This window comes from Tachypleus tridentatus, chromosome 8 (genome assembly GCF_004210375.1).
Source record: "Tachypleus tridentatus isolate NWPU-2018 chromosome 8, ASM421037v1, whole genome shotgun sequence".
NCBI classification, from domain to species: Eukaryota; Metazoa; Arthropoda; class Merostomata; order Xiphosura; family Limulidae; genus Tachypleus; species Tachypleus tridentatus.
In genome coordinates this window covers 72,082,702-72,097,749 of record NC_134832.1, presented here as the reverse complement: position 1 = coordinate 72,097,749, position 15,048 = coordinate 72,082,702, and the positions used below count along the sequence as shown (strand labels likewise).

Below are 15,048 nucleotides of genomic sequence, written 5' to 3'. Positions count from 1 at the left end.
CATATTCCCACTTTCTTACATATATCCTCAGCAGACTCTTCCAAGTCTTTCCATGCTGCTTCAGTTCTCATTTCTGAGAGACCAGAGATGACAGATTTTACTAAGTCCTCTGCAGAGGGCAGCTGCAGGTCAGGCGACTGGAGGTGGTCTGATAGCTGTTTTTTCATCAGCAGTAGTTTATCTATGGCCACTAGGCTGGTTACGAACTGCTGATCTATGAGAATGCACAGGCCCTTTGATTCAGTGGCTCTATAGACATTGTCCCTCTCCACAATACGCTTTAGGGTTGTCACAATGGTAGGGAGTGTTATATTCACAGCCAGACAAGCAGCATGTTGGCAGGCCCATCTTGTGTCTGACAGTCGCTGCACAGTTTCAAGCTCCTTTATGCACAGCCGATGTAAAGAAGAATTTGTACAGCTTCTGAATTGTCACAAAGAACTCTGCTGCAGTCTGGACGTTGTGCACACAAACAACTAGCACAAGGTTGAGCCTGTGTGCACAGCAGTGGACATACACAGCCTGAGACACCTCTCCTGTACGCCATTGATGTGCCCTGACATGACGGCAGCTCCGTCATAGTACTGGCCAATGCAGGCATTATGGTCAATACCACATTTAGCTAGTCTCCATGATTTTTTTGAGCAATGCATCTGCATCCAGACTCTCAGCAGCTGTGAAGTCCAGGAACTCCTCGTGAAGGCTCTGTTGGTGGAGGTTTCTTACCACAATGGACAACTGTTCTTGTTTGCTCACATCCTTTGTTTCATCCATTATTAGAGCAAAATGCTCAGCTTCCATGACCTCTTTGCTGATATCCTTCCTGATCATTCCAGCTATGATGTCAAGCAGTTCGTTTTGGATATCATGGTGCGTGTACTTGGCATTGCCAGGACCACTCAGCTTCTTCTTCACGATTTCATCATACCTGTAAATCATGTCGAGAAATTCCAGGAAATTGCCCCTGTTACCTGACTGACTACCTTTTCTGTGACCTCTCTGGGCTTCATTCTGGCAGGCTGTGTAGAGCAGTGCATCTATCACGGCTCTTATGTAACGTCGGTTTTCCTCCACAGTTTTAGCATGGCTTGCATCAAAAGCATGTTGGATCCTTGCACCCTTTGTTTTCTGCAATTTAAACTCTGCCCAAGCTTGCATGGCAAACTTGTGTCCTGCAGAGTTATCATAGAACTTCATTGATGTGGTCGGCTTCTTTCAGTTCCGGAAGCCTTCATAGGTGAAGGACTTCTCAGTTTTACTGAAGTGTGTGTGACTGAAAAGACGACATGTGAAGCAGAATGCAGCATCTTGAGTCACAGAGTACTCCAACCACGAGTGCTGATCACGCCAATTCTTGTTGAATGGCCTTGACTGGCCGCTGTATTCTGTGGCCAGGTATCTCTTTAAGTCTGGACAGGTAGGACCACTATCTGGAAGCTGGCTCAGGTCCTTGGGTCCTGGTGGTAGTTTTTCACCCTGGGTGTGAGTGGTGCCCTCTTGCGGCTGGGGTCCCGCACTAGTCGTGTCCGCATTCTCACCATCACGATCACCACTGTTCTCCTCACTTGCACCATATGTGTTTGTAGGACCATCTACTCGCTGCCTCTTCTTGGGTAGCAGGTAGTGTTGCATAATCAACTCTATGTGTAGTATGACAGGTTTATGTTTTGGTGGGTGATGTCTGACTCTTGTCTTGTGTGTTGGTGTCCTTGTTTGAAAACGAGACGCTTATTTTGATTTCCTTTTATTAATCCAAACTGAGTATGTGTTGCAGTGTGAGGCCGAGTACCAAAGAGAGCGAGAGCCACGTAAACAAACATAACTCCCTTTTATACAGAGTGCGCAAACGTCAAAGTGACCTCTAAGCCGGCTGACTGCTAGTACCACTTCTTACTTCCAAGTTGTGTTAGTTTATATGAAACGAATGGGAATTTCTCTCCTTATGTTGGCATTAGGACTTACAAAGGATATTCATTTTAAACATCGAAATCTACGGAAAAATATACATACTATTGGGTCATTTCATGAATAAGGAACAAATAACAACTAAACATAGTTCAACATTACAAACAACTGCTCTGCAACATTGAAAACACCCAATTATATTAATAGCACATGAAAATCCAGAACATATCCGTGAAATACTGTTACGAGAAAGTGTTTATCTTTAACCATAATAGCACAAGTACTTAATTAGACGGTAGGGATAATGTAAAATTATAGGGCTAATTTAGAGCCTACACCATGGTCAACGGCTCGGTAATCATACGCTTAAAGCGTTCAAGGCGGGAATCGCGCGCTCGAACAAAGCAAACCCGCGGCCTGGATATTAAATGGTCATAGTAGCACAAAAACAAAATGTCTAAATTGCAGTTGACCTTCACAGAAAGGCTGGTTTCTTCATAAGTTCACATTATTCATACAGGCCAAACTGTAATTGTGATATTGTTCTTATTATCATAAGTGTGACAAACTTGTTCTGTGTTCTAGAATTGTTTAGAAATATTATTTGGTCAGTTAACATGTAAGGTTATTATCTAATCATAAGTATAACATTAATTGGATTGTAAGTCACAATTTTAAGTGTATGCCACAATCATCAGTAAAATTTTGGATGGCTGATACACAATGCAAAATGATCTCACAGAGGACACAACACCAGTTAAATGCTTCATAGTTTTGACCTATACACAATTCACTTATATGCTTTACTTTTCAATAAAAGATAAATGAAATTAATGGGCAAATACCTGTGAAACCTTTGGTTTATCAAGTAAAATCCCTGATGATCTGTTGTAACTTGAAATCAACTTGGTTGTCTAATCTTCGTCAAAGCTCAAGATAGAATAACATTACACAGGGAGCGCATGAGTTTCAGTGCATTCAGTATGTTGCTATGGGACGCATGACACATACTTCCGTCTTAATGAAGACGTTGAGTTCTACAGGTCTATGCTTCTTTGATGTTAATTGTTAAGCAACAACAATGATTGTGTTTTCCATATTTTATGAATATATGTAGGTAACAATATTGGGGAGCTCGAGCCCCCCCAAGCCCTCCCTTGGCGCCGCCAGTGGGAAAGATCTGCAATCGATTTATTTCTAATAATGAGAAAGTAAGAGCAGAATAATGTTGTGGAACTTGTTAATATCACTAAGTCGTCTTCATGTTGCGTGATTAAGATACTATTTCTATAGAAAAAAGTAACAAGTTCTTTACATGAGACAATCTGTTTTTGATAGTGATTACATAGTAGCTTTGTAATAGGTTAAGGTAGGTGTATAATATTCATATTCTGAAGCCTAAGGGGAATTTGAGGTTCATGTACCGTAGGTTATCTATACAAACGGATTGGTTTGCCATAGATACAAAGGGGTTAATTTAATTTATTTCGATTTCATTTGTTGATTAGCATGGGTAATTCGTTATATCTTTTTAGTTATATCTTTTTTTTCTCGTTATTTTGTATGGATCGTCTTTTTTGTTTCACAGAGTGTACATGCTGCTTTAAAAGGGAAAAAAATTCTCTCTAGAAATATGAAAGCTGTTTATTTATGGATTTATTTATTTTAGAGCAAATTCACATTAGACTACTCACTGTGTTCATCAAAAGAAACTGAACTTCGGATTTTAGCGTTGAAATTCCGTACACTTATCGCTATTCCACTGTCAGTATTGCTGATCTAGTATCTAACAAGCACTGATACCAAAATTATTATGAGTTCAGTTGACAGAAAGCTGATGAAAAGGAACCTAGATTACAGCCGTGTGAGCTGACTTGAGCTCCTACAAGTTCAGTGAATCGTCTGAACGTATTTTTGGTAATTGTTTTCTCTCTCTCTCTCTCTTTCTTTTTTTGTTGCAAATTCTTAAAAATTACATTTTAATACCATAGCCATTAATACATGTAATTTTGTGAAGTCAAGAATTTTAATTAAAGAATAGTATTTTCCATCCAGTCCAATTTTAATTCATTCTCCCTACTATCCCCAGCTTCATATTGAAAATAAGCATAATTATTAGCATATTTAGCTCGTAATAATAATGTTATTATTGTCCTATATACTCAATAATTAATAACAACTTATTATTATAACTTTATAATTTGTTTTGAAACATATTTGGTAACCATTCAAAATGTATTTTTTTCCATTTGTATAGTAACTCTTCTCCCCCCGCTAGTACAGCGGTATGCCTTCGGATTTACAACGCTAACATCAGTAGTTCAATTCCCCTCGGTGGGCTCAGCAGATAGCCCTATGTGGCTTTTTTATAAGAAAACACACAAACATACAGTAACTCTTGTTATGTTATTAACAGTATTTATCAATTACTAATAATTAATTATATATTAACTCATTATGAGTCTATGTACATTCATAGCAAGTATTTATAATTGGAGTAATTTATTTGTTTGAAGTTAAGCGCTAAGCTACACAATGCATTACGAGTATCGAAACCCACTTTCTTGCGTTGAAATTCTGCAGACACACCACTATGCCGCTAGAGTAAGTTCGCTGAGTTTTCATATATTTCATACAATTTGTCAAATCAGTTAAAAATTAATAGCGATCTTTACTGTGTATCTTCTCATGCTGTAGTAAATGATAACGATTTACGCCAATGAAATATTTAACCTAAGATACGATTGAAAACTAAGATTTAAATCCACAGTTTTTATTCAATTCAAGAAGAAATGTTTCTTGTGTTGTTTTTTTAATGCTATCTTTAACTTCCATTAATTCTCTGTACTTTTCACCGCTTGTCTTAAATATACCAATGTCAGTACTGTTTTTGTGGTTTGGTTGGTTGTTTGGCGTTTATTGGCGCAAAGCAACTAGGTTATCTGCGCCAAACAATCTGTAAAAAAAATTAAAGTAAAATTATTATAACATGTAAAAAGGAATCAATTTGAAATACAACAATGGTCAAAATTCGGATAAAATATTTAAATAGCATTAAGAACGTCAATGGCCCTTAAACATTTAAAAACACTAATAATGCGAACAGTGTCGGCATGGCCAAGCGTGTTAAGGCGTGCGACTCGTAATCGGAGGGTCGCGGGTTCGCAACCCCGTCGCGCCAAACATGCTCGCCCTTTCAGCCGTGGGGGCGTTATAATGTGACGGTCAATCCTACTATGCATTGGTAAAAGAGTAGCCCAAGTAGTTGGCAGTGGGTGGTGATGACTAGCTGCTTTCCCTCTAGTCTTACACTGCTAAATTATGGAAGCCCGTGAGTAGCTTTGTACGAAATTAAAAAAAAACAAAAAAACAGTATCACAATTGCCAATTACACTGTCCAGCGTCAGGGGTAAACCCATCGAGAAAAACATGTTTAAAATGGTACCGTCGTTCAGAGTCGTAACGACGGCACGAGAGTACAACGTAATTTATTATGACTTGAACGCCACAACGGCCACACATTAATACCGGATAAAATAAAACTGTCAGTTAGAAAAAAAACTGTAGCCCTTGCGTAACCCAGCCAGGACAACTTCCGCTCTTTATGCAAATAAGACGGTCAAAGAACAATAGAAGTGTTGTTATCACTTTGCTCATTCGTAGAGCCAGTCTTGACAACGGAGCTGTAGTCCATAAAATGGGACAGGGACGGCAATTATAGTACAGACAGTCTTAGCTGCGGTATCAGCAAAGTTGGATAGAAACAAAAGATAAAGAAAAATGGGTCAGTCGGTTTTGAATATCGACGAAAACAGGGTGAGAACTAACATGAAGCTATTCAAGGACCAGTAGAGAGGTAAAGGAGTTCGTATAAATAGAAGAACTGGTGTAGTGCATAGCTTCTACGTGATCCTTAGCAAAAGAAATGCCATACAACTGGGCAGTGAACACAGAAACTGTAAAGGAGATCCTCTGTGCAGTCACTTAATCACAGCAAACCATGACAGAGTCAAAAAAGGTCATAAGTGGGAATGGTAATAAGCCATGATGGGATGTGCTGACAAGTGGAGACAATAACGTCATCCAAGGACAGACCAAATTCAGCTAGCTGTGCCTAGGTGCAAATGCCGAAAGGAAGAATGGCAGACCATCTATTCTGAAAAACAATAGTTCACTGAGGAATAAAGACACAATCCCAGGAGCGATGCTGTAGTAAGGAACGAAGTTTTGAAACATAAAGACAAAAAAGTTAGAAGCGGTGGAGATGAAGAGGAGGTTCTTGAAACTTAGTGTACAAACTCCGGACTGAATAAGTGCAGAAAGCCTCCGTTCAAAACTGTAGCCCCATATGGTGAACGGCGTCCAACATCTTCAAGGTCGAGGTCCTGGCAAAACCATATGTCATAAACCCATAGTCCAGTTTTGATCGAATGAGAGCACGATAGATCTTTAGCATAGAGCATCGACGTGTTATCTTGTATACGTTACAAGATTGAAGGTCAGCTTAGTGTCAAAGATAAGCCCCAAGATCTTTGCCTCAGGGACCATGGGAAGAATACATTCACACAAACAGATCTCGTAATCGGGATGAATACTCAGTTAGCGACAAAGGTGGATGCAAACGGTTTTAGAGAAGAAAAAAAAAGAGATAAAACTATTTGCTGTGGTTCACTTCAACAAACGTTTGAGGGCAGTCTCAAACTGCCATTCAATAAACCTCATGCTCAACAACTGACACAAGATGTGGAAGTCATTGACATAGAACCTATTTGAATCAGTAGGAGGAAATTGTGCAGGGATGGCATAAATCTTTTCACTGAAAAGTGTGACATACAAGATACAGCCTTGAAGGACTCCAAGCTCTTGCAGGAGAGAAAAGGAAAGCGTCAAGCCCACACGGTCTTAGAATCGCTGGTCCCTTAAAATTTTTGTATAAATGGTAAATGGCCACACATTTCATATGAGTGGAGGCCTCACAAAATTCCGTACGTCCACATAGTATGGTAAGCCTTCTCAAAGTAAAAGAATACAGAAAAAAGACATTGTAGGTTGGGAAAACTTATCTGATTGATGTTTTAAGTCAAATCAGGAGGTTTGCAGTGGAGCTATGTCGTCGGAACTCAAAATGGATGGGCGAGAGGAGGTTTGATTCGAAGGACCATTATAAGTTCCCGACTGATTTCTGTCAACTATAAGAAAATACCTTGGTACTTAGTCAGTAAAGGTAAAGAGTTCGTATAAAACACAGAAAAGGTTAAGAAAAACGAATTTCATTATGTCAGTCATCCATCTATTCCATGATGCGTGTACAATTCTAAAACCTTGTCGAAATTTTACACGTTGATTATTATGTTAAACGTGTAGTAAAGTTTTCTTTGTTATACATTCAAGTTGTCTCGAAACTTTATACCATAGTTTAGTCCTTCTCGTTAATTTTACTCAATTTAAACTTTTTTCTTTCAGGTTTATTTTAACTCTGAATGCTTAAATTAATTCAGTCTTGATTTTTGTCTTTATAACCTCTATTAGTACTGTAATCACTAAAATACTAAAAAACATCAATCTCTGCAGCTAGTTTACAATATATATTTATTCGGATCCTATACTTTTTTCAGAATTTTCTAGCAGGTGTTACGAATGTAGAATGATATTTTTGTCATATATATGTAAAAACAGCTGGTTTGGGTTGAGAAAATTCTTTATGTAGAGGAGCGAACAACGTTTCAACCTTCCCTGGTCATTGTCAGGTTCACAAAGAAAGAAAGAGATAACTGACCGATAGCTGATCACATATTTGAAGAGGGTTGTGTAACTAAGTATAGGAATATAGATGGCGTGCTTAGATGTTCATTATATTTATTAATATAGGTATAAAGGTGTTCCTTTGTATTGGTTTATTTTGGGCTTGAGTTGTGTTATAAGTATGGCTTCTTTAATTTTGCGTTTGTTTATGTTTGTTTCTTTATTTAGTATTTGGGTGTTTTCTATGGTTATGTTGTGTTTATTTGATTTGCAGTGTTCGAAAACGTGTGAAGGCGACTTTTTGTGTTCTTTGAATCTGGTTTCCATTTTTATACTTGTTTCTCCAATTCAGAAGTCGTGGCAGTTATCACATTGTATTTTATAAATAATGTTGGTGCGGTGTTTGTCAGTGTAGTTTTTACATAGTATAGACCTCAGTTTTGTGCCTGGTTTTTGAATAAAATTAGTATTAACTGGCATGTCATATTACAATTGAAGTATTCAATAAAGCATGTAGATAAACCCTTCACCTATTGGAAGAGTATTTTTTGGTCAGACAAAATTAAAATCGAGCTTTTCGGCCACAAATGATGTTCGCTACATTTTCCGTAAGAAGGGGGAACGAAATCTTCCAAAGAACACCGTCCCTACACTTAAACACGGAGGTGGCTCGATCATGCTATGGGGTTTCTTCAGCTCTTCTGGTGTAGGCAGCCTTCACCGCGTCAACGGAATCATGAAAAAAGAAGAGTACGTTGATATATTAGGCACTTGTATCAAGAATGATGCTCGACACTTGCGGCTTGGGCGTCGTTGGATCTTCCAGCAAGACAATGACTCTAAGCACACATTGAATCCTGGTTGCAGAGAAACCATGTAAGTGTTCTGGCGTGGCCATCGCAGTCACCCGATCTCTACCCAATTGAAAACGTCTGGCATGAGTTGAAGACCAGGATTCATCAGCATCATCCGAAAAACTTGCAAGAGTTGAAGGCCTTCTGTAAAGAAGAATGGAAGAAAATACCAGTCGAGTACTGTCAACAATCATGGAGGGCTATGAGGAGAGATTGCGCCAAGTAATTCACCGGAAAGGCTACACAACTGACCATTAAACTATACACACGAACATTTTCTGCCCCTCCTGTGTTTAGTTATTTGTTTATAAACAGTTTATTTGTCGTTCACTTTATATAAAAAATTATGTAGATGAGTGTTAGTAGAATATTCATAATATATTTTACTTTCATTATCCTAATCCTGATACTTTTTAAGTTATGAGGAAAAAACTACTCACAACGCAGGGGTACGAACACTTTCTGTCGTGATTTTATCTGTCGGTCTTCAATGAACCTGAATAACACTGTAGTTTTAAACGTAGCAGTGAAGGATTCTGCCATTATAGTTCAAGTTGAGTGACTTCGATTGCAGTATGGACAAGTAAAAACGTATTTCAGATGTAATTCTTGTCTAAACACTTATATGTCAAGTTTAGGACGGTTCACAAAAATAAAATTAATAAAGCTTTAATCCCTCACTTTTTATCCAGGATAAATTTCTGTGAGACAAATACACTGATACGAAACTACATCATGAATACAACATGCAAATTGTGAAATAAACTGTATGATATGCTTTATAAATTATTACCTGTTTGAACTCAATACATTGTTTATACAAGGAAATATCAGGTTAATCAAACTTGTAATTGTATATGCTCAAACTTTGTATCTCATCTTCAGCAGTCCAAACACTCCTGCTGTTATTTTTCCTATGCAATGGTTTTATGCCTTTCTTGTATTCTCAAACAGGTTGTCGATAAGGAACAAAGTGAATAAAAATAGAGGAGTAAAGCGGACATCGTTGAAACATGAATACTGTGAGATAAATAACGTGTTTTGATACCCTGAACATGCAGGACTTCCACAAGTTGTTCCGATTACATGGATTTGTTAAAATAATGTTTTAAAAGTTAATTTATATCACCTATAAATTTTCGGGTTTATAAGTGTCAGTAAGTCTCTGAGTTATTTGTTAAGCCCAAAATAATAAGCTAACAAAGCGTACTATAGATAAAGAATGTTACTTTAAAGTATATATTAAGCTTAATTTCGAATCATAGCAGGATAACGTTTCTTTAATGGAGATCGTGTTTTGTATTAAAAAACTCCATAATGTGCATCTTCTTCTTCAATGTCATAGGTAACTAGGATTGTGGGACACTGCACTGGGACTTTAATCTGACTTAACAGTGTGGTAGAGACAGATATCTTTTCTCTTGCATCAAGAGACAATTCTAAAGTTTTATGTCTATAGCAGACGTGCTTTACTCTACCTGCCCCGATACGCATATTGTTCAAATCAGCTACAAGATTAGCTTGTAATAATGCAAGACTCCAGTGCCATATTCGTGAAATATGTATATATTTGTTTTTATTCGTTTTAGGTATGTCGGTCCGGCATGGCCAGGTAGTTAAAGCACCCGACTCTTAATCTGAGGGTCACGGGTTCGCATCCCCATCACACCAAACATGCTAGCTCATTCAGGCGTGAGTGCATTATAATGTGACGGTCAATTGACGGTCAGTCGTTGATAAAAGAGTAACCCAAAATTTGGCGATGGGTGGTGATGACTAGCTGCTTTCCCTGTAGTCTTACACTGCTAAATAAGGAACGGTTAGCGCGGATAGCCCTCGTGTAGCTTTGCGCGATTTTCAAAAACAAATAAAAAATTTAGGCGTGTTTCCAGGTATTTTACTTTGCTGTCCATATTCAATTTGTTTGTATTTTTTGTGTGAAAGATGTTACTTACCTGCTGCTTATTATCTTTTGGACGCCAGTAAACCTGATTATAATACTATCTTTAAAATTTCTGTAGAAGAATAAAACTTGGCCTGTCAGTGATGTCGAGAAACCCACTTGTTGAGAAATTTATATGCAAAAACGGCTCGTTTGGGTTGAGAAAATATTTTACATAGCAGAGCGAACCTGACGATGACCGAAGAAGGTCGAAACGTTGTTCGCTCCTCTATGTAAAATATTTTCTCAACCCAAACGAGTCGTTTTTGCATATAAAAAACTTTGCTTGGATACTACATTGCAATAAAACAGTGTCAGGCTATTCAAATTTAGAATGGGTATGGCCTTATATTTAACATACCATGAGCGTGAATCTGATGATTCATGGTTCACAACCTAATGCTGCAAAGCCATATTCCGTACTTTGAATCTCTGAGTGTGTTATAAGAGTGAAATTCAAATGTAACTGTTTGATCAGAAAAAAAAAATCCCAATATGTACTTTTAACTAACGTCCTTTACTACAGTTTCTCAATTAAATGTTCGAACGTCCATATGAATATACATGTAATCCTTGTGTTGGTTTTGCACGAAATCTTGAACCATAACCTACAAACAAGGTAGTATTTAGCCATTCAAGGCTGTTCTTACACTTCCACCCTTGAGAAAAATTTAAAATTTACTGCCACCCTCTAGTTTTAGAAAATATGATTTCCCCAAAAAACCGCTTTAAAATATTGGTCTCTGTTACTACCGGCAGCAATTCATTCCAATAGTCAATCATCTAGTTAGAAAATTTAATTGGAGCTTCACCTGTCTTTTCAAAATCTTAAATTTGTGTCCTTTTCTGTTATTTTCATCTTATAGCAGAAATATATGAGAGGTCTTTATACTATCGATCCTATGGATAATGTAGTAAACGTCCATAAAAATTACCTCTTAGCTTTCATTCTCAAGAGAATATAAAATATCTGTTTTGCCATATAACTCCTGCATTCTCAGAATTATCCTAGTCACCCTCCTCTGAACCTTTTTCAGTAAATCAGCGTCACATCTCTCAGTATTATTTTTAGCATATTAAACAAATGATTTGTACAGATACAATTGTCTCTTTTGACTTGTAATCAATATGTGTATAAATACATCCTAAAAGTCTACTAGCTTTGCTATTAGCAGAAGAGACTCCATAACACCAAGATATTATTCTTCAGCGACAATGTTTATTGGGTTCCTACTGTATTAAAGAAGTGACGCGTGTCATCATAACCTGGACGTACTGTATTTAAAGGTAATTTACTAAATATTTCTCCAAATAACTAATTGATCCAAGTCATTCTGTAGTATTTCACCGTCATTAATATAACTAAAGATACTAAAGAGTTTACTTTATCCACACACTTCACTAGTTATGCCCCTATCGACATTAGTACTGCAATTAAGAAAAAAAAAAGGCACAAGCACGTGAGACAGCGACGTAATCAACAGTGTTAAGTGGGAACAGTTCCCACCGCGGAACACTCCCCCAGAAACTTCCCATCTTAGATCTCAGGATTTAAGGTGCTAAGATGTCTAAGATTTCCATACATCATGACTCCCACTCACGTGAATATTTTTGGACCGGCGTAATAGTCATTCTATGTAACTTGAACCAAAAGAAGTATCTCCAATCAGATGGACGAGTTTAATGATAGTTCAGAACCGCATCAGGCTCCCATCCGTAATAAAAAATTCTAGAAACGCCATTGTCTGAGGTACCCCACTCAAGGAACCAATTTGGCCAGACTCAACTAATTATAACTTTTTGATTTCATTCATCCACCACACAACAGTTCAATTTACAAATCTTTCGCCAGTTCCTAGTGATGCGATTTTTTTAGCTAATCTTCGTATGACACTTTATCAAAAGTTGTTTTGAAAACTAACAAATGCCAAGTTCACACTATTTTTATCATCCGAATAACATTACATACTCGAAAAACAAACATAAGCAAACTCTTCATTTTGCTTTCAAGTACTGAAAAACACTTTTCTTGCACGTGTATTTGAACAGTTAAAGGCTGTACATATATTGAGTTATTAATTTAAGTTTGTTATTTTTTAATTTCGCACACAGCTACTCGAGGGCTATCTGTGCTAGCCGCCCTTAATTTAGCAGTGTAAAACTAGAGGGAAGGCAACTAGTCATCACCACCCACCGCCAACTCTTGGGCTACACTTTTACCAACGAATTGACTGTCACATTATAACGCCCCCACGGCTGAAAGGGCGAGCATGTTTGGCGCGAACCCGCGACCCTCAGATTACAAATCGCACGCCTTAGCACGCTTGGCCATGCCGGGCCTATTAATTTAGGGGTTAAGAGTGTTTTTCAAATAATCTGTTTCACAAGAGATGATGTTAATATTAAGGGACTTTGAGAATGGCAATTTATTTTTCCTTTTTTTTTCAGTGTTTAGTTTTTCACCAGTTCCATTGCTAGAAATTTATTTTAATGATCTGATTAACACAAAGAATAAAATGTGGATGTCAGCTATTTTGTTTCACTGTATCAGTAAAACCTTGAAGGAAAAATATACTTTATTTAAACTTTATCCTCTCATCCACAACACTCGGCATAACCAGGTGAGTTAAGGCGTTTGACTCGTAATCTGAGTGTCGTGGGTTCGAATTCCTGTTGCACCAAATAGGCTCTTCCTTTCAACCCTGACTGTCAACCCCACTATTTGTTGGTAAAAGAGTAGCTCTAGTCTTACACTACTAAATTAGGGACAGATAGTGCAGATAGCCCTCGTGTAGCTTGGCGCAAAATTTAAAAAAACAAACCTCCCCAAAAATGTTTTATATTATCTTTTATTGTAACTGTTTGTGCTATGGCAGATAGCAATATGATTCCTAATAATCAAACACGACTCGAGCATAAACACTACTTTGGATTGTACTAAATGGACAAATGACATCCTCCCAGTGGCACAGCGGTATGTCTGTGAACTCGCACTGCTAGAAACCGAATTTTGATACCCGTGGTGGGCAGAGCACAAATAATTCTTTGTGTAGTTTTGTGCTTAATTGCAAATAAACAAGTGGCATACATACTGGTCAATCAACGTCACCTCATAGCTTGAAAATGTTTCTCTTTGCCCCCCAGTGGCTCAGCGGTATGTCTGCGGACTTCCAACGCTAAACACCGGGTTTCGATACTCGTGGTGGGCAAAGCACAGATAGCCAATTATGTTGTTTTGGCCCGGCATGGCCAAGCGCGTTAAGGCGTGCGACTCGTAATCTGAGGGTCGCGGGTTCGCATCCCCGTCGCGCCAAACATGCTCGTCCTTTCAGCCGTGGGGGCGTTATAATGTTACGGTCAATCCTACTATTCGTTGGTAAAAGAGTAGCCCAAGAGTTGGCGGTGGGTGGTGATGACTAGCTGCCTTCCCTCTAGTCTTACACTGCTAAACTAGGGACGGCTAGCACAGATAGCACTCGAGTAGCTTTGTGCGAAATTCCAAAAACAAGCAAACAAACAAACATAGCTTGAAAGCAGAATTAATAAATCTTCATTTTTTACAATGTACAGTTGTTTTGCAAAATACACATTTTATTCTTCTAGTTTCCTTTAGCATCGTGGTTGTAAAACCAATTATTTTTGTCTTTGGGATTTCGCAGAAGCTCATGAAATTGTTTTTAAATTGAAATATCACGAAAGTGTAAAAAAGGTCTAAATAACACCTGACCCTCCTAGATCGAGCAAAACACGACCGAAACCTGATTCAGACAAGACCGGCAGATCACGATAGACTTGCGTCAGGTTGTTTGTTTGTTTTTTTAATTTCGCGCAAAGCTACATGATGGCTATCTGTACTAGCAGTGTAAAACTAAAGGAAAAGTAGCTAGTCATCACCACCCACGCCAGCTCTTGAGCTACTCTTTTACCAACGAATAGTGGGATTGACCGTTAAATTAAACGCCCTTACGACTGAAAGGACGAACATGCTTGGTGTGATGGGAATTCGAACTCCTGATCTTCAGATTACGACTTGCTTCACATCTCTTGTGCTGCTGCATATAATCGGCACATGGGTTGTTTATGTAGCAAACATTAAAGTGGAACCATAGCTGGAAACCAGGTTACTACAAAATGAAATGAGTGGAAGAGCAATAAAAATCGCGAAATGAAACTAAAAATCATATCATTATTTATATCATTGTCCAAGTGTTTTAATGCAGTACATAGTCGCATATCAATTTAATCAATAAAGATCTTGCGGATTATACTACACTAAAACACATTTCAAATACAGTTGTTATTGTTTGTAATTAAACACAATGCTACACAATGGGCAATGTTTGCTCTGCTTACCACATGTATTGAAACCCCGGTTTTTAGCGTTTTAATTCCGTAGACTTACCACCGTGCTACTGGAGAGCTGCAAATAAATTGTGATTCAAATATCAAATTGTAACCAAAGAAATTTATAGTATATTAACAAAGTTAAATAATATATATATATTATTATTATATTATAATATATATAGTTTATTTTGAGATGTACATATAATTGCAAAAGAAGCAGTGTAATTATAGATAAAATTGTTTTAATTTAAAAAGATA

The 15,048-nt window shown here is 37.7% G+C and overlaps 1 protein-coding gene across 1 annotated transcript; it reads right to left on the bottom strand.

Annotated features, from left to right (window-relative positions):
- Positions 1-618: 618 nt before the first annotated feature.
- LOC143223929 (zinc finger MYM-type protein 1-like) lies at positions 619-1,197 on the bottom strand. Its single transcript, XM_076452403.1, has one exon. It carries the CDS (start codon positions 1,195-1,197, stop codon positions 619-621), a length of 579 nt encoding a protein of 192 aa, XP_076308518.1.
- Positions 1,198-15,048: the final 13,851 nt, after the last annotated feature.